The 25,343-nt window shown below is 39.8% G+C and overlaps 2 protein-coding genes across 2 annotated transcripts; one reads left to right on the forward strand and one right to left on the reverse strand.

Moving 5' to 3' along the window:
* Nucleotides 1–161: 161 nt before the first annotated feature.
* On the forward strand, nucleotides 162–12,777 carry LOC137293610 (damage-control phosphatase ARMT1-like). Its single transcript, XM_067824252.1, has 5 exons — nucleotides 162–253; nucleotides 3,931–4,027; nucleotides 4,783–5,021; nucleotides 5,575–5,740; nucleotides 9,844–12,777. Exons 1-5 carry the CDS (start codon nucleotides 195–197, stop codon nucleotides 10,600–10,602), a joined length of 1,320 nt encoding a protein of 439 aa, XP_067680353.1. The 5' UTR covers nucleotides 162–194; the 3' UTR covers nucleotides 10,603–12,777.
* A 255-nt stretch (nucleotides 12,778–13,032) lies between these two features.
* Nucleotides 13,033–25,263, reverse strand: LOC137294801 (uncharacterized). Its single transcript, XM_067825917.1, has 7 exons — nucleotides 25,159–25,263; nucleotides 23,592–24,119; nucleotides 22,761–22,847; nucleotides 21,358–21,783; nucleotides 20,682–20,746; nucleotides 19,507–19,549; nucleotides 13,033–19,062 (listed from the first exon to the last, which is right to left on the reverse strand). Exons 1-7 carry the CDS (start codon nucleotides 25,175–25,177, stop codon nucleotides 18,722–18,724), a joined length of 1,509 nt encoding a protein of 502 aa, XP_067682018.1. The 5' UTR covers nucleotides 25,178–25,263; the 3' UTR covers nucleotides 13,033–18,721.
* Between the last annotated feature and the right edge of the window lie 80 nt (nucleotides 25,264–25,343).

Below are 25,343 nucleotides of genomic sequence, written 5' to 3' on the forward strand. Positions count from 1 at the left end.
CGAAGACATGAAATAAGGAATGTGGAATGATTGGAAAATACTCATGCATTGTGAAAAAACATCGTATTATGCATCCAGGAATATCATTGTAACCACTGCTCCGATTATGTGCGATTGTGTTTTACATTATATTAAATCATGTAAAATATCTCTCTCCGTATTATATTTCCTATCTACATTTTTGAATTGTCAAAATGGACACCCAAGAGTCAGCAAGCCATGTGCCTGATAATCTTTCTGCCAAATACAAAGAGTAAGCTTTTGACTTCTCCATATAGGATATATTTCTACTTGACTAAGTGGCCTCTTAAGTACCGATTGTATCGGTTTAGTCGTTCGTTTCTTTTAAAGTCATTTATTGACAAAATAAGGATATTTAAACATCCGGCTAGATCTTGACCGAATTGATATTTGGAATATCGGGGTCTAGAGCTGTTGTAAGTGAAGACGTTGAAGGGCAGTGTGTTGGAGTTCGGCAGGAGTGTTGTGTACGTCTGTAGTGCACTGTACTTTGGCCACTTCTGGAATATATTGCCACAGGCACAGCGCCCACCATGCCACTGCCACGTGAATGTTAGTCACGCTTCCCTGATCAAAAGGGGATGACGTGCGCTACAACCTTCTAGGTTGCCCTTTCTCAGTAAAGTACATATAATAGTACTTTTGTTTGGTTGATTCTCATCATGGATTTGAATCACACTCTCAATGAGTAGAGCACCTGATCACCAGCACACAAAGTCAACGATCTAAACACTCACCCACAGCGGTTTCCATTGCATGGAATCCTGGATGGGACTCAACCTCACAAAAGTACTAGAATCTGTATTTTGCCAAGAAAGTGTAATCCTAAATATAGTATAACTTATGTTATGTTTGACCACTTTCTAAATGGCATTGTTTAATCAGACATGGTACAATGTGATAAGTGTCTCACTTGACCACCCACTCAGTTGATGCTTCTGAAGAGTCAGAGCCTTGGTTACTGTTAAATGGTCATTCAAATCTCAGAAATCAACATCTTTACATGTCTGAAGTGACAAAACAGGAACATGGATGGCTGACCATGCTGCGAAGAAACATAACATGGCAGCAGGGAACAGGTCAAAATGGCCACACGACAAAATGGGCACACAAAAAAGTCAAAATGGTCACAACCCCAAGTCAAAATGGCCACATAAAAAAGTCAAAATGGTCACACAGAAAAGTCAAAATGGCCATATATTGTTTTATTAGTTTTTAATGCTCATGACGTTTGTATTATTTGATATCAAAGTGTGAGAATGACAAAAGAAGCTATATCACACAACAAAACGGTGTTTATTATTGAGGTACTTGCCTAATTGATACTTTGAGACTGAGGTGGATGAGAAGTTCACCCTTCTCGAGACTGGCTCACAGAAGGGGAAACCTCTACTGATGGAGTCTAGTGAATAAACCTATGTCCAAAAGGTACTCTAGCAATGTTTTCTTATCTACCACTTGCAAATGTATAATTAAAACATTGCAATATTTTCTTCCTTAAAACTTGGAGATGTTTAATTAATCTCTCAATGTTTTCCTCCTTGATACTTAGAGGTGTTATTTCAAGACCCGTTAATCATTTGGTAGTGTTATGATAACAATACAATAAGTAAGCAACTTACTTACTTGACTCAGTTGACTCAGCTCAGTGTCATGATACATTACTATATAATTATGAACATGATATCACTTACCTCTATCATGGCTGTAAAGTGTGTTAAGTGTACCAAGATCGTCAGGAAAAACCAGCATGCAAATGCATTTGCATGTGAAGTGCCTTATAACTGTAATTCATGACTAAGGCGGTTTGTTAATTACTGTGTAGCATGTGATTACATCCATAATTAAGATGCCTTGTTAACTAATTAAGCCTTAAATGATTGATTCATTGTTCATCGCTGTATTTATTGTAATTGTTCTTATACAGTCATGTGGAAGGTAAGTATAAATAAATAATAAGTAATGCTGTACATGAATATAGAACATACACATATATATTTGTTAATTCACTAGAATTAAAATGGTCTCACGAATGAAATATAAAAACAAACATTAAAAGGGTGTTTGTACTTGAAAAACATACATATATATATTTGTTATTTGTTGAAAATAATTTAATAACACATGTGTAATAATCATCAAGTTTTGCCTGATATAACTTCTTATGTCTCTTTTTACAAATAAGTATAAATATAATAAAATAATGTATGGCCATTTTGACTTTCTGGTGTGGCCATTTTGACTTTTTAGTGTGGCCATTTTGACTAGGGGTTTGTGGCCATTTTGACTTTTTTATGGCCATTTTGACTTGGACCCATGGCAGCACACTTTATTTTCACTTAGGGCTTGACTCATGGTAGACATCTGTAGACCCTGGTTTGTTCCCCACCTGTTTACAATGTATAATGCCCATGTCTGGTTACATATATCTGGAATATTGCTCAAAGCAACATACAACCATACCCAGCCATTCACTCACTCCTTGCCTTGAATCCCTGCAACATACAACCATACCCAGCCATTCACTCACTCCTTGCCTTGAATCCCTGCAACATACAACCATACCCAGCCACTCACTCTCTCCTTGCCTTGAATCCCTGCAACATACAGCCATACCCAGCCACTCACTCACTCCTTGCCTTGAATCCCCGCAATGTTCCATAAACTCATGCACATACATTGATATTTAGAAGCAGTATCTGAGTTCTAATTTCCATGAAAACAAGCACTGATTCTTAATATAACTACTGCCAGAAGTTACTGAATAGTTTGAGTATTCATTTCACAAATTAAATGTTACACATTATTAGCTCTGAACCTCTGACAGATGGGAAACAATCTGAGAATACCCTTAAATTTTCAAATTAGCTTCATGTTGAATTATCTTAAGGACTTCAGTCATCATCACAGGAACAATCCTCCACAGTACAATTGTCTGCATCTGAGATGCTGCCATCACGATCATAGCAGCTGTCACAGTCAGAATTTTGAGTTGTGTGGGTCCACCATTCTCTGAATCTATCTGTTCATCATCTCTGACTTGCTGAGATTCCTGGGGTTGGAGAACCTTCCTTAGCTGCCTCATGCACATGGGTTTTGTTTTTAACCAGTGGTGAATCACTGGGGTCATACTCTGGCACTTCACAACTGACCAATGACGTTACTGCGTACTATTTAGATAGTTATTTGTACCAATGTGCATTTGACTATTTGTTTATGTTTTGGAGGATGATAGGGTCGCTGAAATGAGCAAGTCAGGATTCAGGCAACATGATCAGTTCTAGATAAGTAAATTATCACTAGCTAGGTCCGCCAGCTTCAATAACTTTTGACAGGCCTGAGCAAAGGTCAACTAGCATTTCGCTAGTGGGTAGGCACTTATTTCAAACACTGCCCCACCGTGATGTTGCTGGAATATTGCTAAAAGCATTGTAAAACCAAATTCACTCAGTCCGTCAGTCACTTGGCACCACTTCCTGCATGCTCTTAGAAACATACACATACCATCTATAAGTAAGAATCTCAGAGCCCTTGACAGGCTGAATACAGAGCAGATTCCATGTTCTTTTAGTTGAGGAAAAGACTTTAAGAGGAATTGACCTGTGTTTTCATGCCCATTTGTAGTGCTGTTTTTGTCATTGAAATAAATTCCCTAATTGTGAGGAATTTTCTTTGATTAATAAAGGTACTGTTTGATAAATATAGTAAAATGCCTTGTAAAACTTCTTGCACTTAATTAACACCGAAAAGTAAAAAGGAATATGGGTTAAGTCTATTTTTTTTTCTTTTTACAGATGGTTAAGTCTTTAATGTTTCTTGAAACATCACAGGTGTAACATTGCAGATGCAATCACTCACTCATATGGGTTGTGATATTTCCATTAACAAACAACACTTTGTACTTTTCAGTTCATTTGCATATTTGACAATCAAAGACAGATTACCTGTGATCCTGACAAAAGTCGTAGATACAGTCTATAGGATGAAGAACAAGATGAAAGATGAGGTAAACTGTCCTTCTTTTAATATTGTAATATTTTTCCTTATCATATAAATATTGTTATTGATGGTAATATTTATCTATCAGCAATAATAATCTGACTTCCAACTAGTCCCTGCAAGGTTTGAATATCATCACACAATATGCTGGTCTTCTTGTGGCTTGAGGTATAATGTGAGATCAGATACAAGAGTTGTTTCCCTTTATATACCTAAGAAAAGATGCCCGAACAGTCTACACTTAACTAGACTCTGGAATAAGATCCTTGTAGTTCTTCCCATATATTTCTGTCTAAATATAGCACAAATCTAATTATGGCACACCACTGCCCCTCATAGACTATCCCCCCATACTGTTCTGTAAACGTAGTTAACGCATGTCATCCCGAGGAGTCCGCCATGTGTTTGCTATCATTTTTAACATCTGTGGACTTCTACAACTAACTTTTGAAATTCATTTTCACACATGTAAGCACTATGTATGCAATATTTATGGAAATTTTGAAATTGCTTTTACACAGTGATTTTTCAACATATGTCATATTTGGGATTTCACTTTCTTAGTAAAGTACAAATTCTAGTACTTTTTTCGGTTGAGTCCCATGCGGGATTCGAACCCGCACCCTCAGAGTCAGGCACCTAATCACCAGCACACAAAGTCAGCCGCCTAGCCCGCTCAGCCACCGCGACTTCCAGGACATATGTTGCATTTGACCACTTTCTAAATGGCATCGTGTAATCACAGTGATTTTTGTTCTTCAGGACACTTCTGATGAGCTGAAAGACATCACTGGCAGAATATCAAAGATGCGATTTCAGATTCAGACAGATAAACCTGTGGAGAACTTAGAAGATTCTCGGACTGATACACCGATTTGGAACCAACACCATCAAGATTTGCTGAAATTAAACAATGGGCAGCCAATCAAATGGTTTTCAGCAGCATGGCTGTATTTAGAGTGTTACATGTACCGTCGCATTCAGGAATCCGTTGAACTCACGTGAGTGAATGAAGTCTGTCTATTCTGAGTACCCCATATTTATCTCCCTGTGTGTGATGCAGGATTAGATAGGTCCCAGTACCCATTACTGTATGGTTAAGATACTGTATGTTCTCACCAGCCCTTTTGCTACAGAAAGGGTGGTGGTTAATGTGTTCACATGTCATGCCAGAGACATAGGTTTGATTCCACACATGGGTACAATGTAGGAAACCAACCGATTTCTGGTGTACCCTGTTGTGATACTGCTGAAATATTGCTGAGAGCAGCATAAAAATACATTCACTCACTTATTCTACTGCGGACGTGTGTGTTTCAGTTGTCTTGATCCTATGATTGTTAGTTAGGTTTCTCAGTTTGTGATCATCATTTTGTCCAAACGTACAATCAATACCCTTGCATAAAGGTAAATGTCTAGAAACTGCATCACAATGGATAATGTTCACAGAGATCCACGTGCAAGAAACTCGTCAGATAGTGTGTACTGGTATAGTTAAGTGATAATTACTAGTAAAGTTTCAAGCCAAAGTCTGTCTTTTCTCGTTACATGCAGCAACAAGTTGAAAAGCTTGGATGTGTTTGAGGACCAGAAATGTGAGGCGTACTATACATCTGAAGGTGCTGTAACAACGCTGCTGACGTACCTTCTGGAGGTAGTCGGACAGTGCCAGGGATATTCCTCACAGGAGAAAGCTGACAAATTGAAGCAGTTTTTGGAGGTGAGTCTGAAAACACAAGCTCCTCTTTAAAGAATTTCCATTTTGATGACAAGTTTCTCATATTAGGTTTGTATTATTTTACATTTTTCGTTATCCTGACTCATGCTTAATTGCTTATCTCCTCTGCCCTGGCAAAGGTAGTGGAATACCTGAAATCCCTTGAAGTTCCCTTCTAAAAGAAGCGGACGTAAAATACACTCACCCTCGTGTACCCTCCCCTTCCCGCGCAATCGGTCAACTGACCGACCATGCTTTTCTCTCTCTCTCCTAATCGCCCGATGAGGGCGGCTTAAGTTACCTGGGATCTCCAGCACTTCAACCAGTTTTTCAACTATTTTGGTCCTTTAACTATATTTATGTCGTATGCAGTATTCAAGTTATGTATATGTATCACAATTTGTTTATTTGTGATTATTGTGTGTTTATATAGCATGTATTTTGTCAACCGGGACTTAGTCTCTGTTGATGAAATCGTGTTTACAGTGTAGATTACGGCTGTCAGTGGTTGACCCACTCTTCTCAGGCATGTAAGCCCTTATGTTCTTCCACTATTTGTTGTGAATTTTGCAGAAATGTATCTGTTTCAGAATATATTGTATAAATTCGTTCTTTTCACAGGCAGGCGAGGGACAGGCAACGTCGACATTCATTAGTCATGTCGAATCAGGTGCTTTAGCTTTGGGTAACCGTTTTTTCATTAACTGCTGAATTTCATCTGCAACGAAGTCGTCGCAGAATCAACATCCTTCAACGAAGAAGTCTTTCGGTGATGAGATCGGTTCCCTACAGGGATGACATATCTACGATGAGCCACCATTGATGCTACACTTCGAGCAGAATGTCAGTCGGCATAGACAACTCCGTCAGACAACGTAGACTTCATCAGCAGCCTTGGTCATTGCTGTAGACATTTCTACGCGTCAACCGGCACTGCATACATTGAAGCTGTTCAACACAGACGCCTTCATGCAACATGAGCTTGAAAAGGTCATGCTGAAGAAGAACAAAGACTGCAATCTTCAACTACGTTGACTGCTGCTCGGGACAGCACTCAACTAGATCTGCACTCACTCCAGAGAATGAAGAGGAGGCGTATGCACGCACCTGTTCAGGTAACTTGTCACCATCGTCCATATCATCCCGTCGCAGTTCAGAGAGAGATCCTCCTATGCACCGGCGAGTGCGTTCACGTGGGTGACTATGCTCAAGGAAGTTTTTTTCATGTGCTTTACTCATCTAGACACGTGCTCGCCAAACAGCATGGTTACGGACAAGCCTAAATGCTAGCAAGGGTATCACTGTTTGAACAAGATTTCACTATGATCAGTTGTCTGCTACACCGTTGATGTCACGTCTACAATCTGATTGGTCCCCGAGAGACAACGCCCCGCGCAAAATGTGATGTTATTATTCCAGTGTCTGGAAGCCGTCTACATTTGTCTTACAGTTTTTCAACAATGGAAAGATGTTGTTTACAGAATAGATTAGCAGTCTACAGCGTCATTTGATTCATCAGGCAACATAGAGATCTTCTAACAGACTCAACATTGCCAATCTGGAGGCTTGCAGCAATGAATGGCAGTTTTTGATCGGACAGACAGACAGCTATAAACAGACTTCCTTGGAATGTCAACTCGTTCATGATGAACATCGTTGATGACATTCATGGCATACAAGCTCATCATGGGAGAAGTCAACTCAGTCTACAGTTGGACTTCACTATCAGGCTGCTAACTCAGCTTGGATTACTTGAGAATCTAACTCCCCAGAATTTGATTCATCACTACATTTAAATACATCGCTGTCCCAGGATTGGTGGGTTCAAGCCAATGATTAGAACATGTTCTACTCCCTCCATTATCACTATGTCAGTGAGAATGTCTACGCAACAGTGTAGATTTAGAGCTCCAGCATGGGATCTAAACATCGTACTTCAACATCTCACAAGTGATGTGTATGGACCTCATTTGAACTGCTAACTCAGAAGACACTGTTTTTACTTGCCTTAGCTACAGCTGCACGCATGTCAGATATTCATGCTCTAGACTTCAACCGCATGAGATTTGATGCAAATCATCAGCAGACAGCTCATCTGGGTCTACAATGGGATGTATTGCGAAAAATCAACTGCCAGGTCAACTGGAGAGACAGTTCCATATACTGATATTATCTTCAATTCGGGAACCTCATGATACTCAAGATTTATCATTATATCCAGTCAGAGCATTGAAGATATACATCGTACTAAGTCAAGAATGCAACGTTTCAAGTGCCTGTTTATCCCTATATCCACTGAGACACCTCAAGTATCCCGCAACACTATCTCAGTGTGGATCAGAGCTGATATATTGAGAGCCTACAAAGCAGCAGGATTGGGACCTTCGCGAGCCTACAACCCACATGAAGTCAGAGCCTTGGCCTCTACCCTAGCGCTACATGGGAATTGCTCGCTATCAACTATAATGGAGGGCAGCTTTTGGAAGTCAAACACAGTGTTTGCCAATCATTAACTGCGAGACATAGCTATGGAGGATGTCACTGACATTCATCAGTTTGGGCCTCTTGTTGTTGCTCAGCAACTAACAGTCACCCGAAGGCGCTGACTTCACTCACACGTTTATCACGTGACTTGTGGAAGCCAGATGCTCTGCGGAGTATAATGGTGGAAAGTCCATGTGCATGTCTTAAACAGACTAGCATGAGTGATTATGACCCTGTACTCGCAATGAAGATACTTGTACATGAAGAGGGGTCGCAACTAGTCTTGATTACAATATCTTGACATTTAGTTGCATCAGAAGCTAGCAGGACGCTAGTTACTTTCAATGTCAGCATGTTCCAGTCAACGAAGCCTTCTGCAGAAGACAAGTTCGACTAGATGTGATCCGCCCAAGAATCTACAAAGAATATTAAAAGAACAGGACCGAATTATCACTGTTAGAAGTTCCCGTTGGGGGGAAATTATTGGACGTAATTTTGACAGCCAGCAGAATCCAGCGCAACCTGACCCACTGCTGTTTCCGTCGGATTGTGTGAGCAATTATGCTTCAGGATAAGGATAAGGAAAAATATATAATTTTCTGAATAAAATTGATATTTCATACTTATCCTGACTCGTGACGAAAGCCCTCCCAGCTGCCCCTCTCAGGCACACTGAATTCCAATAATTCTCGTGTCGGGCGATTCACAAGGAGAGAGTAACAAGTTGACCGTGTGCGTGGGAAATGGGAGGCTACACATGGGTGAGTGCATTTTATGTCCGCTTCTTTTAGAATGGAACTTCAAGGGATTTCAGGTATTCCACAACCTTCGCCAGGGAGGTGGAGAAAAGGAATTAAGCATGAGTCAGGATAAGTATAAATATCAGTTTTATTCAGAAAATTACATTACTCCTGTGTCCTGACAATGTTGTACAATAGTACATTCATTTTTGCAGATGAAGAAACATTATGGAATGTTCTGTATATTATTTGTATTTAAGAAGACAAAAAACAAATGTAGGTGGTTGTCTCTTTGGCTATATGGAGTGTTGACTGCATGTGTTTTCTTCATGAGTTTGCTCACTGTTTTGTATGTTATAGTGCTTCATGGCTGCTTGCCTCTTGTTTGTCATACATGTCATCAGAGGTGACAAGTGGGATCACATGGTCAGGCTTGGTGACACAGTCAATGCATGTCATCGTATTACAGTTGTGTATGTTGATGCTTATGATGTCAGCCACTGGATTGCCTGGTCTAGGGCCCACTTGCACAAAGCAATCTTAGCGCTAAGACTGTCTTAAGCCTATGTTGAAGAATGGGAGTTACAATCATTGTAGCGCTAAGATCGCTTCGTGCAAGTGGCCCAGGTTTGATACCTGCTTGACATCGATACAAGAATCTATATCAAAACATGGTATCATCAGAATACAAATGTTGTTCATCCTTAAAGTTTGTCCTTAACTAACTCACCAACTTCTAAACATGCCATTCAGAGTAGTTACAGGTTTGATTATTACACACTGCCATCATGTAGCTGGAATATTGCTGAGTGTGGTGTTGAATGACAAATAGATAAAGACTGACTCTAACTTAATATCTGTTTGTCTTCGTCTCATCTGCAGGTAGCACTGTGGGGCAATAAGTGTGACTTGTCCATCTCGGCTGGATTCTCAAACTCCCAGACGACCTGCATCCTGGATCAACTCAAACTCCTCAACTCAAACATCCTTGCTGACCACTCTCAGCAGGTGATTGAGACCCTGCAGCATCAGATGAAGGGAGATGCCGGGAGGGTAGATATTGTACTGGACAACGCTGGGTTTGAGCTGGTCACAGATCTCTGCCTGGCTGAGTTTCTTGTGTCTGCTGGTCTCGCTTCCACCATCCACTTTCATGGGAAGGCCATGCCCTGGTTTGTGTCAGATGTCACTCGGAAGGACTTCCAGTGGGTGTTGGAGACAATGAAGGGCACCAACAATCTGGCAATATCCACTTTTGGTGCAAAATGGCAGAAACTGCTGGAGTTAGGATCGTGGGTATTTCACGATGATGATTTCTGGACAACACCGTTTGATTTCAGTATGATGAAGAAACATGCAAGTGAACTGTACAGTGACCTTGGGAAGGCAGACCTGGTGTTTTTCAAAGGGGATCTGAATTACCGTAAGCTGGTCGGGGACAAGCGATGGGACCCTACAGAGTCCTTCTCCTCTTCTCTTCGAGGGTTTGAACCTGCTCCTGTGTGCAGTCTGCGTGCTCTCAAGTCAGACGTTGTCGTTGGTTTGAAACCAGGCCAGGCGGAGATGACTCAACACCATGACAAAGACTGGATGATTAATGGAAAGTGGGCAGTTATTTCATTCCACCCAGGACATTCTTAAATCTGTCTTCATTATTAGGAAATACAGAAGATATTTTGATTACTGTTGCTGAGATCTCATATATTTTCCATTTGTGCCATAATATATTGAAAGTATTCAGGAATCAGTGACAATTTCCTCTTATTGCCTCCATAAATTATGGTCTTTCTCTCTAACCTTGTTTATGTTGATACTATTGGCAGATCTAGAAAACAATTGATTTCTTTTTGGCGGTCAGATTGTGCCCTGTTATTTTCAGTCCGTGTACATGTAATGGCCTTTTATGAGCACCCGGTGATTCCACACTGATTGTCCAATGGCATCTTGTCATCTCAGCTAGTTCTCGACTACATTCTGTCTCTCCTGTCCAAATATACACTTCTTATCTAATAATGGCAAGTGATACCCATGCTATACAACAATATGATAAAGTTGGTATCACCATGTGATAAATATGCAAATGAGGAGACCAGTAGGGAACCGTACACATCTTTTGGACTAAGTCACTGCTGAGTCAGTTGGTCATTAAAGTCAAATACACAAGAGCTTCTGATGGCAGTTACTTATGGAGGATTATGTCAGTGGTAGTTTTAAGATGGGTTCATGTTACTGGTGATTACAATGGTGGTGTCAGAGATGGGAATTTGGAGAGGATTATTGAAAGGGAGGGATATCATGGATTATAATTTTCCACAGAGAGACCAGATGTGTTCAGTTAAAAAACAGAAGATTTATTTTCATGAGTTGGCATTGTTTGGTTTTAAAGCTATGTATTGTCTCTGGTCTGACACTTGGCTTCGCTGAGTGTGTGAGTAGAAATGCTTCAAGGATGTTTTGTTGTGGTCTAATTGATGATTTCCAAATGTATGTGCAATCACTGACTTAAGGGATGTTCCCACAGTGTACAGTGTATCCCACTTGTCACAATCACTGACTTGAGGGATGTTCCCACAGTGTACAGTGTATCCCACTTGTCACAATCACTGTCATCATCTGTTCCTTCTGGGGTTGTGTGGTAGCCTAGTGGTTAATATGTTTGCTCGTCAAGTCCAATACCTGGGTTCAATGCCCAACATGGGTACAATGTCTGAAGCCCATTTCTGGTGTCCCTGCCATGATATTGCTGGGATATTTCTAGAAGCGGCATTAAACCCAAACTCACTCACTTGCGATCAGTTTACATTTCAGTTGGGAATAATGAGGTGTTGATGTTTTGAAGCATGAAAAATGAGAGCACATATTTCTGTAGGCTACAGTATTCAGGTGTTGGTATTTGTTGGAAGCAAGATTAATGTTATGTGGTGTAACCAGGATTACAGTCTCTGTATCATTTGGTCCTTTTACACATGGAAGATCATCCAACATTTTCATCCACAGTTAATATTTTACAACTTTGAACGTCAGTACGTCACTGCTTTTCTACCCACTACATTCCTCCATTGGTCATCCCTGACCCCTCTGCTGTGAAGTAGGTATCTTTTGTCAAACCTCAGTCTGGTTCTAGCAAGTCCCGACCAATCAGTGATCAGATTACATCACATAAAAGGGAGTATCTACTGTGCAGCATCTGTACATCATGGCAGCTGTCCTCTGCACACTTCATCTATGTCTGGCAATGGTCAGGTTCCTGTTTCACAAAGACATCGTAGCGCTATGGCCGTCGTAAGTCAGTGCGACAGTATAGGAAGTATGACTGCTCCGAGTAAAGTTACGAGATCTTAGGCTTATGTGAGCTTTGTGAAATGGGGCCCAGGTCCGATATGGTGCATTTAACGGCATCATGTCATTAGCTGACAATGGCTGAAACTCTTCTCTTCTAAAGGGTAGGAATTCGATGAAGTTTTGTTGGTTGTTATGCGAATATTCACGCCACATGTCCGGTGCTTCCACGATAAATATTCTTGTCTGTGGGTTACATGTATTCATTAAAACACTTTTGTATATGTGTTTGTATTAAGTGAGCTTTGATTTGTCAAAGAGGTATGAGCGAAAAACCGCAGCAGTTGAAGTAGATTTTCTAAGTAATGTCAATGGTGAAGTGATGCAAGATGCACATGCTGGACAGTGTGCCTCATATCCTTGTCAGGATGTTTGTGTTTTATGTAGGTATGTGAGGATTGTTCTCGGAGATTTTCTTTGTTATACACTGTGGTTGATCGCTACTATCTAAACTGGAATAAATCTATTTGAATGGTTTGTGTTAATTCGAACTGATTTTGTTAAGTGAGACTTAAATGAGAATCACCAACTGTTGCATGTCAGTAATCAAGTCATATAAATTTCTCTTTCTATGTTAAAGGGACAACTTTTTTGGGTTTTTTTCATATTATCCTGAATTAATCTAACTAATAATTATCGACTCTACGACTTATGCAAGACTAAGTCTTAGAATACAAGTTCTTAAATCAAATTACTGGGACTGAAAAATACAAATATTCAAGTAAATATATACATAGTTACATTTTATTTCACAAGTAGAAAGGCAACACTGATTAAGTTGATTATTCTGTCTTCAAACATTCAATTCTCTCTTTCTCTTCCACCTCCTCACATTTTCAGCACAACACATACGTTCTATAAGCAATGTGTAAATGAATACTTAGCAGGTGAAGTATTAAAAATATTAAGATGATATCATCTTGTCCTGGCAGTTATCAGAGATGTCAACCTCTATGCTTTTATTGCAGTCGCTACAAATTTTAGTCTCATACTATGCCAACACGACTGCAATAGAAATGCTGTGAAATTTTAAGACAATTCATTAAAATTCAGACATACAGACAAAAACATATATTTTTGTTGATTAAATACATCTTTGCCAAAAAGCGACAACAAATGGAAATGGAATGATAATTAGGAAATATGTCGTTGGAGGTATATGAAATTAATGCAACATTCTTGTTTAGTGTCATATTATCTTTATCAGAATCCATCATGATTTTAAGTATTTAGTTGACAGCTAATTCTATGGTCACGCGACTAATTTTAATCTGAATTTTAAAACTATTTAAAAGATTTTGTGGTTGGCATCTCTGGGTTCTGTAATCAATCAATTATATGAAATGAACACTATTCCCTGTAAATAGTTAACACAAATTTCACATTTAATGTCCAGGCCTTAATTAAAAGACATTCAATGGACATGGTTTGATGACTCTAGACTTGACATGCATCATAAGAAATGTGTTGCACACAAAAACACAGGACACTAGAGGGCTGTCACATCAACCAATTTTACAATTATTGACATCGTCAACTGGATTCATTATATTATACAAACAATGGGACAATATATGATCATGTCAATGACATTGAGATGATGTACAGGAATAGGTGCTATTCAGTGGCTCTCAGGACATAACATAGATGCTTAATCCCTGCAATAAAGCTTGTTCAGAATGCATAACTACAAACTGTATCCAAATGCAAGATACAACAGTGCCTCACTTCAGAACTGAGGCAGCTCAGTCTGGAACAGTCAATCATTTTAGGCTTTTGTAGTCTTAAAGACCATTCATAATTCAAAGCTAAGGGGTGGGTGGTGATGAACTCCCTCCTCTCTCTCTCTGCCCCTTTGTACAATGTTGCTAATCTCTCCTGTAGTACCCAAGTATATGTCTGTGAAAGGGATGGCCCCCTACCTCCCCAGAACAACATAGACGTAGGTGTCTGTCCACCCATACATTATGAATGGTCCCTTACATTTATTTTTTTGGTTGTGGTACACAAACTAACAAGCCATATATGGTCATAGCAATATAATGAAGAGTCATCTGAAACTGGGACACAGAGAAGTACAAGCCTGACGCAAACATTTATAGTGCTAACCCACTGAGAAACAATGTCCTGAGACAAGACAAGGAGACAATGTTTTGAACAGATACCTCACTTACATATTCAACTCAACCAACCAGCTATTGTTTTATCCAGTACGTTAGAGTGCCAGATAAGGCATCAACACATACCATTAATGCCTATTGATCTGACAGGCTGGGGATGAAACCGCTGAGTTCTGCTCATCAGGCAGACTCAATGCACTAGACCACAGAGGCTGACCCAGTAGGGGAATGATACAAATCAAAGCAGCACAAAGACAAACTATGATAGGTATTCTTAAAACAAGTTAATTAAGAACAAAATATGCTTATGATATACTGATGACAAATATTCATGTTGATGTAGTGTCTACTTGCAGCAGGCTCTGAAAATCATTGCGATGTATGTTGTACAATTTTTTTTAGGTATGAACCACTGGGAACAGAAAAACATGTTCATATCTATATTGTGTTAGTATATTAATTATGAATGTCATACACAGCTTAGGTATCACAGAAATATCTGATACTCTCCACCCCTTTTAAGTGTCCATAACATGAAAAAAACAGTCACTATGGTGACCAAGCTAAAGCTCTCTATCATCATGACAATTGGACATTAGAAATGCTCCTACACTTCAAACTTCTGAATAACAAAACGTTACCATGCCAAGCATGTGGCATCATTCTACAATGATAAACAACACACTTTGAACCTGTTGTAGCTGCAGCACTTGTAGCAACAGTGGGGGCTGTTCCTGTCACACCTTTACCTGTGGAGATTCGGGCTAGAATGTATCTTCTGCAACCCAGGCCTGTCGATCAATGGGATCAGTTGGTCAGGCTGGCTGACTTGGTGGACACATGTCATCAGTTCTCAACAGCACAGATCAATGCTCATGATGTTGGTCACTGGATTGTCTGGCCCAGGTTCGATTATTTTCAGACCGATAGCTGAAATATTGTTGAGTGCGGTGTAAACTATACTCACTGACTCCTGCAACATCTAGGTAGGGATGCATGCGCCTTTATTAACTAACTGATTAACGTAGTTATGCTGTTTTTATATCCTCTTCTGTCAGAATCTTGCAAACTAGTCTTTTTTTCTTGACAAGTTATATATCCTGTTTCTCATAATGTACATATATACATTACATGGCATCACAGCTTAGACTGATTGAGAAGACATTGAGTTTAGTTTTACACCACAAGCAGCAATACTCTAGCTATATGGCAGTGGTCTGTAACTAATCTGGGCCAGACAATCCAGTGATCAACACCACAAGCATTGATCTGTACAAATGGAAACCGATAATGTGTCAACCAAGTCAGCAAGCCTAACCACCTGATCCTGTTGTTGTTTTTCAGGACAAGCATGGGTTACTGAAGACTGATTCTACCCATGAATGTGGCCAGAGGGAGGAAGACGTAGTATCAGGACTTATTAGTATTTCTGTACAGACACACCGCAGAGATCAATAGTAAACTTATTTCATACTCTCTAATACCCGTTAGTCCTGCAGGAATGAGACTGCTAACTATGTTGACACAGTCTGTCAGTTTCATTCTGTTCCAGTTCGCAGCAAATTTGAATCAAACATCAGGGTTCTTATCCACAAAGCATTACTAATGACCTATCATCACTCTTGTTCATCATGGGCTTTTAAATGTTGCAGTGCTACTACACTTTGTGGATCGAGACCTAGTTTAGTAGTCACAGGCCAACAGTCTAGAGTCGACTGACTGGCATACATCCTAACTCAATGAATGGTTTCTACTGCATGACCAATGATCATGCTAAATGTCACTATGGGAACCAAGGTAACATGGAACCAACGTTACTGAATTATGACAATATGTCAAAGATAAACTAAATTTGTACCATCTATTTCTTTATACAGGGGTTATAACTCTGATACAATGATTCAGACAGGATATAATACAGTCATCATGAGGATGTAAGACTGGATACAGCGCCAACAGGTGATAAAGTAGACACTGTTTCATAAGGTCAAACAAATCTTAAGCCTTTAACTTTACAACCATGAACATTTAAACTGTGGACTCAACAAGCACCTGTTAAAGTAACCTTAACAGTATGTTCATAATTCTTTACAAAATAATCAACAAGCTTTCCACATTACTGCTTACAATCAAAACGGGATATAAAATATGATATCCAGAGCAGTTATTCTTTAGTTTGCATATTAGTAATGGTGCATAAAACACATTCTCAAAAATATAAGAACATATATAACACACAAAATTAAACTACCAGCTTAAGTAATGAAGGTGAAAATCTTGCAATGTTGTAATCTCCAGCCGACACATGCTGTGTCCAGTTTGATCAGTGATGAAACTATTCAGCCCGCATTCCTACAGGAGTCACTCAAACCAGCATGACAAATTGTTTTCCTCATTAAATCAGTGTGCACTCCAAGTTTCATTCTCAACTCCCTGGGGAGTACTGAAGCAGTCTGTGAAGTGCCAGGCGATAACAGCCACATAACCATCTCCTTCTACATTTACTTGTCCAAGCCAAGTGCTGATTAACTGTACCTGAGTTGTCACACTAGACCACCACATCCCATCTCTAATTAATGTCTGAATCAGGGTTGGATCTCCAAAATAGAGTCAACATTCCTCATGACTGCTGGAAACATATATTCAACATACACTCGTGTATAACAGCTCTAATTCAGGACCAGTGCTCTCATTATCAGGTACTGTAAAATCCAATATAAGAATGAGTGAAACAGTTGTATATAGGGTCTGTCATTACATACAGCCCCGATCCCATCCTCTATGTTTTACGTCTCTTTGGTCAACTATAAAACACATTTTTGTACTTATTAATTTTTCATTATATCAGCCCTACTAATATGTTTGATGTAATACTTATTTTTGTGTTTGTTACCTAGGAAACCTAATCAGTTGTAGTTGTACAGTTTAAATGTCATTGTTACGCAGTGAATTACTTAAGTAATGTTTGTCTTCAAAGGGTCTTAAACATGGATTAACATGAGCTGCACATTGCTTTTTTCCTTATGTATAACTTTTTCTCACAAACAAATGAGGTCCTTTTACAGAAATAAATCAACAATCTGTCAACTCCAAGAAATGATTATTTAACAATTTGCACCACAGCATGCACAATAAATCACTGACATTATCTAGTACAGTAATGAACCACAAGTCTGCACCACCTCTTTACCGTTTCAACCAATCAGAAAACAACAGTCTGTTGGAGGGTGTGGCCAGTTTTTTCAGGCATATCGAAACAAAAACAGAAAACACTGCTTGTTAACAAATCAAATGCCACAGAATTAGTGGCAGTTTACTTATAAGAGTTATTTGCAGTACTCCTCAGCAAAGTTTTCAATAAAAGACTGTTTATAATTTCCAGCTAGGGCGTAATGGTGATTTATATAGAGAAGCATGTACAATTTGAATGTCCTTCCCTCTGATATGTTTTATGTGTTCATGTACAATGAAAGAGACTAAGGTTATAACTACAGCAAACTTATTATTAGTTTTAAAATTTTGAAATTCAGCTTATTTTACTTGCGTAACATTACATGGTTTTCAAATTAGAATTTGATTTATACATCATCTCTTCATTTTTGTTACGGTCAGAGGCCAAAACAGTTGCACTTAGAAAGGTGTCTTACTCAAAGATACCACAGCGACACAAGTGTAACTTTTTCGGTTTCTACAAGACTGTTAAAGGATTACTGCCAAGTGTTGAGCAAATGAGCTGTTTACCCTGTAGGTGTCCTTCTACCTTTCTGAAAGAGAGCTGTCACTGATCGCTTCATAAACTGGTCAATTCTCTCTATGTGTGAGACATATTCCATGAAAATATGGCAAAAAAGTTTTACATGGAAATTTCGGCATCTGAAATTAAATACATCATTTCAATATACTGGCATGTTGTCTGGGCCATTTTTTGAATAGTTTTTCAGTCTTTTTGAAAATCTGATTTCAGTCTGACTGTCAACTGTATTGTAACTCTCATATAAAGGTATTCTAATCACTAACATCAGTCACCAAGCACCCATCTCCAGTATCACCTGATATTCACTTTCATCTTTGCATTTTCATTTTATGCCCTATGCAATAAATGTCATATTCCTTTTCAAAATGCCCTAATTCTTAGCTCCCCAAGCTTAACATGCCAAAAAGGGACATGTAATTGTGCCAATTATTCAGATGTTTCTAGAGCAAATCATTGTAAAACAATTTGGGTGAGGGTTGCATACTTTGACATCTGATGTGTTTGGGATCCGACCAAGATTTACCCAGGGTTACGATGTATCTTTCATTCACTTGTAGTGTTTCTTCATGATGCCATCAAGGTCATGCAGGATATCTTTCCGAGGAAGCTTGCACAAATCAATCTTCAAATCACAAAGTCGATACATCTGGAACTCTGATTCAGCCAGGAGCATACAGAAAGGACTTTTCCCAGAAGTGGTGCAGTGATTCTCAAAATCTGTGATGCGATCATAGTCCCAGTCATGAAGATCAACAAGGTCCTGCCATGCTGCCCCGATCTGCGTCTCCAGCTTGCGCTGCAACCACTGTATTATTGGTCTCTTCAGCTTGCGCACCAGGATGTCATTCGGCGGCAGACTGGATGAAGATCCGTACGCCATTGTCTGGACTGAAAAGAAGCGGGAAAATACTGATTACACAACTCAATATTTGGCTGCTGAAATGATGCTTATACAATATTATAAATACATGTCATTTAGAAAGTGGTCACAGTTAACACAAATTCAGACTAAAGGCAATATTTGCTAAAGTTGATTAAAAGCAGACCTCACTTACATGTCTGGCATCAGATTAATCTGTGACACCATCTACTCTGGTCACATCAGTGACAAGTCTGGAGTTATTGTGGCATGTTATCTAATGGTAAATTAAATACCCATTCAGAATGGACTTGATGGAACCAGAGATGGCTTGGTAACTGTCAGTTACATTGTTTTAGAAACCTCTGCATACTGAGATAGAATAAGCCTACACTGTGTCGAATCACTGAGTTCAATATTGCAGTGTGTAAACAGTCCTTAATCTTGCAACGTGATGAGATGTTGCCACTCACCTCCAAGCTCCGCACTGGCTGCCCCTCCACACATCTCCTGGTCCTGGAGACACAGATGATGAAGAACTCATTATTACAGTACCAATGTACTGTGAAACAAATTCATAACGTTGGAAAAGTTATTTCATGGGTTTAATAAATAATGGAAACTGGAGAATTCTTAACAAAGCTTTATACTGAAAGGCAGCTGTTCACATGCACAATATAGGCACATGCTTTTCAGCTATCTGATGCATGATCCGCATGATTTCACCTGCAGAAACCTGCTTTTGGTTCTCCCAAATTAGTGGAGAAGTCAACCATTAATGTATCCATGTTATTTGTTGATACATCTTATTTGATTATGTTTTTACACAAACTAGTCTTCAGTGTCAGCCATGTTTATTTCATACCACCACTTATTTCATTCAGCTTTCTGATTGGCTGTTATAGTGTTGCCAGCACTCAGTCTAACAGACACATCATTCATATAACTGAAGCCAGACTGTACTAAAGCTCTTGAGACAGTAACCATATCTATATATATACATATAACAGTGAGCACTATAGGTGAGTCTAAACTTTTGATGGGTGGTAAAGTTAACAACACTTTCAGTTTTTCTTCCATCAGTCAACAAGTGTAAATTGTTTAGTGTGTGCATATATGAAGGCCGATTCAAACGCACCCCTCTTCAGTGCTTCTACGTGTAACATGTTATATTTGGAATTAAACTTTCTCAGCTAAATACAGAATCTAATACTTTTGGCTTGGTTGAGTCCTTAACAGGATTTGAACCCACTCTCAGAGTCAGGCACCTAACCACTAGCACACAAAGTCAGACGTTGAACCCACTCAGGTGTTATCAGGACGTTAACCTGACCTTTCAGCTTGCATGAAAATGACTCCTATGTTATGTGTGAATGAATGCTGTCTTCACCTGTTTCACCACTGCATTTTTATTCCAGGGACATAACACTGCTCAGCTACTACCCTTGACTCTCACAGGCATACATGTCACTTACCTGACTGATTACATCATTTTCACCACCTATGCTTTCATAACTCTTAAAAAACTGAAATAAATTTTACCTTAATGTTTTGACTTAACCTGGCAGAGGTCAATTACAGTCTTCATTACAACAACTAGCAGCCTTTCATTCTTTCATAAGTTATACCTACTCATTACATTTATTACCTGTCCAGCAGGGGGGTCAGTCTGGGTTGACTTGGTAACAGTCTTCCGGGCAGTTAGACTCAGATCTGTAAACAAGTATTTTTAAATCTGGCGTAGAAGCCTCATGATGATGAAGAGGACCCCAACTAAAGAATAATCAGTAGTGAGTCAGGGACATTCCGTGACATAGACAGTTTGTGGGATTTCTTGACACAAATACCATTATAGTAAACCTGAAGGTGACTTAAGTGGGTTTAATGTCGCTGTGATGTTTCTAATGCCACACTTAGCAATTTTTCAACTATATGAAATGTGATCTGCCACAGTCAAGTTCAGATCAGACAATCCAGTGATTGACATAACAGGCATTGATCTACATGATTGGGCAGTAGGAGCTTGATTGTGCAACAATGAAATACACCAACCAAGCTGGTGAGTCTGACAGCCCAATCCAGTTAGTTGTCTCTTACAACAAGCAGTCGTTGCTCAAGACCAATCAAACACCAGATCTGCAGAGGCTTGGCCTCTTTCTGCAGTATTCCAGTGACCTCACAGCGTGGCAGCTTAATGTACAGGGAAACCCTGAAGTGGTGTAAGTGTCACATGTCTATACCCCACTCAGGTTTTGAGCCCTGATGCAGAAATTTGTTTCAATTTTTAAGAGCTAGAATGTATAAGAGAGGACAATTGAGCTTACCTTCATTGAGAGACATGCTCTGCTGAGAGATATTCTTCGGCAGGTTGGAAGCTGCTCTCTCCCACTGACGACCTTGACCACTCAGGCCAAGGTTGTTGTTGGACATGGATGATGTGTTTTGCTTCTCGGTTGGGAGGTCAGACACCAAATCTGCTAAACGTTCTCCATTGTCAGACAGTTCCATTCCCACATAAGATGAAACAATCTGTCCTGATTCAATGGAATTTTCACGAAATGAAATATTTGCCACCTTGGATTCCACTTGCTTCTCGTCAATGATACTGATGCCTGATGCTGGGATGGTGCTGGAGACATGAGCATCCCGGAGTTTGTCAGCAGGGCCAATAAGGGATCCACTGTTCAGACTCTGCTGCAACCAGACCTGGGCTGTCGACAGACTCTCACATCCCCCAGACGCCACAGCAACTGACAGGATACAGATGCATGAACAGGCAGAATAAACAGGATAGAGGGGCATGAACAGGAGGAATAAACAGGATAGAGGGGCATGAACAGGAGGAATAAACAGGATAGAGGGGCATGAACAGGAGGAATAAACAGGATACAAGGCATGAATAGTGGGAATAAACAGTATGAAGATACATTAACAGGAGAATAAACAGGTTTGAGAGCATAAATAATACAAATAAACAGGGCTGAGATGCATTAAAAGGGGAAGAGCATATTGGGTCATGAATAGTAAGAATAAACAGGATGGAGATGAAATAACAGGGGAACAAACAGGATAGGGGCATGAATAGTATTCATAAACAGGATAGAGGGGCATGAATAGTGGTGATAAACAGGATTTAGATGCATTGACAGGGGGAATAAACAGGATTGAGGGGCATTAATAGTAGGAATAAACAGGATAGAGATGCATTAATGGGGCAATAAAGAGGATGAAGACACATTAACAGGGGGAATAAACAGGATAGAGGGGTATGAATAGGACGAATAAACACGATGGAGATGCATTCACAGGAGGAATAAATAGAATGGAGATGCATCATAAGGGGAATAAACAGGATTTAGATGCATTAACAGGTGAATAAACAGGATAGAGGGGCAAAAACAGTAGGCATAAACAGGACAGTGACACATAAATATTAGAAATAATTAGGATGGAGGGGCATTTTAGGTGGACACAAATAGATTAATAGAAGGGAATCAGGATCGAGGGGAAAATGTTGGTGGTATATACAGAGAGATGCTGACAGGTAAAGTAAAGAGAATGTGGGTACCAACAGTTGTAATAAACATAATAAAAAGAGGAAATGACATCATTCAGCAGGAAATGCAGTTGAAGGTTATGAATACTAGGATGTACATCAGATGTGTTCTCAAATCAAGAAATAATTATTTTGTCATGCAGTCAGTGAAGGATGGGATTGTACACTCACTGTTTTGTTTGTTCAGTGATTCTTTAGCCCGGTTGTCTGGTGGAAGGAGAGAAGAGATAGATGGAGCATTCTGTAGCTTCTTCAGAGCTTATATGGGAGAGAGAGAGAAAATCTGTGTAATATCTAGATTGTACTGCTTGAATATTTTAAATATGCTGAGGGAAAAAAATAAGGGATTACATGATAGGACAAGTGTTCCTCCTTTTCCCCAAGATTTCTTCATAAGGATCCTCGATATCCCGAGGGTATACATTCTGATAAGTCTCCACTATGCCTTGTATGCATCTATGGCCTCCCTTGCCTGGCTCAGCTAAGCCACCCTTACAACCGAGCTGCCAGTGTCAACAAAGATAGCAGTTGCAGGTTGCAGCTGCAAAGGTTATTCATAGTGTGTCTCAGATTCAGTGGAAACCATAGCGACAAAGTGACAACTTTTCAAAAATTTGCAAGAATTCATCCTACCTCTTTCAGCGTACCACTGCATCATTTGTGTTGCCAGGTTTAATCAGTTAGATAATTTAAAAAAGTGAAAGTGTGTTGTGATTGGTATACTCAACTTTCTAGTGTAGACACCTGATTGGAATAACAAAAAACAGCAATAAATTCATAGGGCTGAACTGTAGATACATCCAGGGTATAGTGGAGACTTATCAGAACATATACGCTGGAGATGTCACAAGCTGTGCATGAAATTATCCACCATTATCAGTTAAATTTGAACTTGCCTACAATGCTCATTAAAATAGTCAGCAGCTCAAATGGTTTTCAGGAGCCTAGTTGTGTATCCAGTAGTACTGATTAAAACTGTTGTTCAGTTATTGTCAAGCTAACCTGCTTCTGTTTCAGACATCGGTTCCTGTGACTCCAGAATCTGATGCCGTCCTGGAATATCATGACTGTCATCTTGAGAAGCTGGGTGTTGAACAGGAATCAGCTTTGAGCATGAAGGAGATGTGGCTCCAAGCTCCTGACCTGGAGGGGGCATGGCACCAAGCATATGTCTTGGAGTGGGAGTGGCACCAAGCTCCTGACCTGGAAGGGGCATAGCACCAAGCATTTGTCCTGGAGTGGGTGTGGCACCAATTACTTGACCTAGAAGGGGTGTGGCACCAAGTTCATGTCTTGGAGGAGGTGTGGCACCAATTACTTGACCTGGAGAAGGTGTGGCACCAGCTGAAAAAGGCATGGCAGCATTTATACCTCTTGACATGTGACTGGTTGAGGCACAGTTTCTGTGATCTGGTGTAGAGGAGGAAGCAATGCCGAGACTGAAGGTATCTGGACTAGCGGCACCAGACTGTGTGTGGATCCCATCAGGAAACCCATATGCTCCTCCATGAGTGCTCTCAACTCTCATATCTAGGAAATGCAAGAAGCAGAGATAAATGGCACTTTATGTATAAGACAAGCACATAATAAAACATTGGGGAAGAGAAAAGGGAAGAACTAGGACATGTTCAAAGAGTTTAAATGAATTTATACCCTAGAAAGGGTTATGGTGGTATTCTAACATGTTCAAATTTATTTGACAATCAACATAAATTTGACAAGCTGACAGAAAGTCAGTGGGAGATCATATTCAGAGGGTCATGATGGCATCATTCCTCATTCCTCTAGCCTGGCTGTTCTGCTAGCTGTACTCACTCCTTAGTCTGTCTCACAGTCCCTGAAACATGTTATTTTGCCTACTGCCAGGCCATCTCTGTAGTGTTAAAGCCTTAAATGAAGCAAGTTTAGATTTACTCAGGTTCTGATTCTCTGGTCTCCCTGGGGCTCGATCCTTTTCAATTAAAATGGGTTTGTTTGTTACTATCAAAATTATATATATTTAGAGACTAAGCATTGTTCTACTCGATCATTACCCTGTAACTTGAGTCATTAACTCGTAAGCTTGTTGGGTTAGGTGCTAGTTGTGGATGACAAATTTTTATTCTCTACATGGCGTTTCAGAGCTAATTCTTGCTCCTTCAAGGAGGTCTGTGGGTGATTGGTGTGGTGATTGTGTATGATTAGTAGGGGGAATGGGTAAGCGTGGGTGATTGGTAAGAGCGATGGGCTGCTGTGGGGATGGGTTGCTGTGGGTGACTGGAGTGGGAATGGATTGGAATAGCGCTCATACTTTCAATCATTGGATTGTTTTACTGATTTCATTGTTACAGTGTGACACCTAATAACAGGTTCTTCATGTAAATATATTCTGGGCGTTTGAAAATTCAAATATTACTTTGTTAATCTGGAATAAGAAGACGAATCAAGTTGTTCACGAATCGGTGGTCAAATGTGCGTTCTGAACTAGGCATCATAACACATGCTGTAACACTCTTAAATGGGCTGAGAAAATTAAATTTCTTCATCAGCACGTTCGCCATATTGCCTTTGAAATGGTTTGTTGTCTCACCTGTCCTTCTCGAAGCCATTGACCATCAGTGTAGTGCCGATTTCATTATAAAAGAACGTTTTCGTGTATGTGGTTTCAGGAACTTAAATCGGGGAATCACCTAGACAACCTATAAAATCCACACTACGAGATATCTATGTACGGAGCATTATAAGGGAAATAACTGCGTTTAGGATGAATGCCTT

Source organism: Haliotis asinina, chromosome 8, assembly GCF_037392515.1.
Source record: "Haliotis asinina isolate JCU_RB_2024 chromosome 8, JCU_Hal_asi_v2, whole genome shotgun sequence".
NCBI lineage: Eukaryota > Metazoa > Mollusca > Gastropoda > Lepetellida > Haliotidae > Haliotis > Haliotis asinina.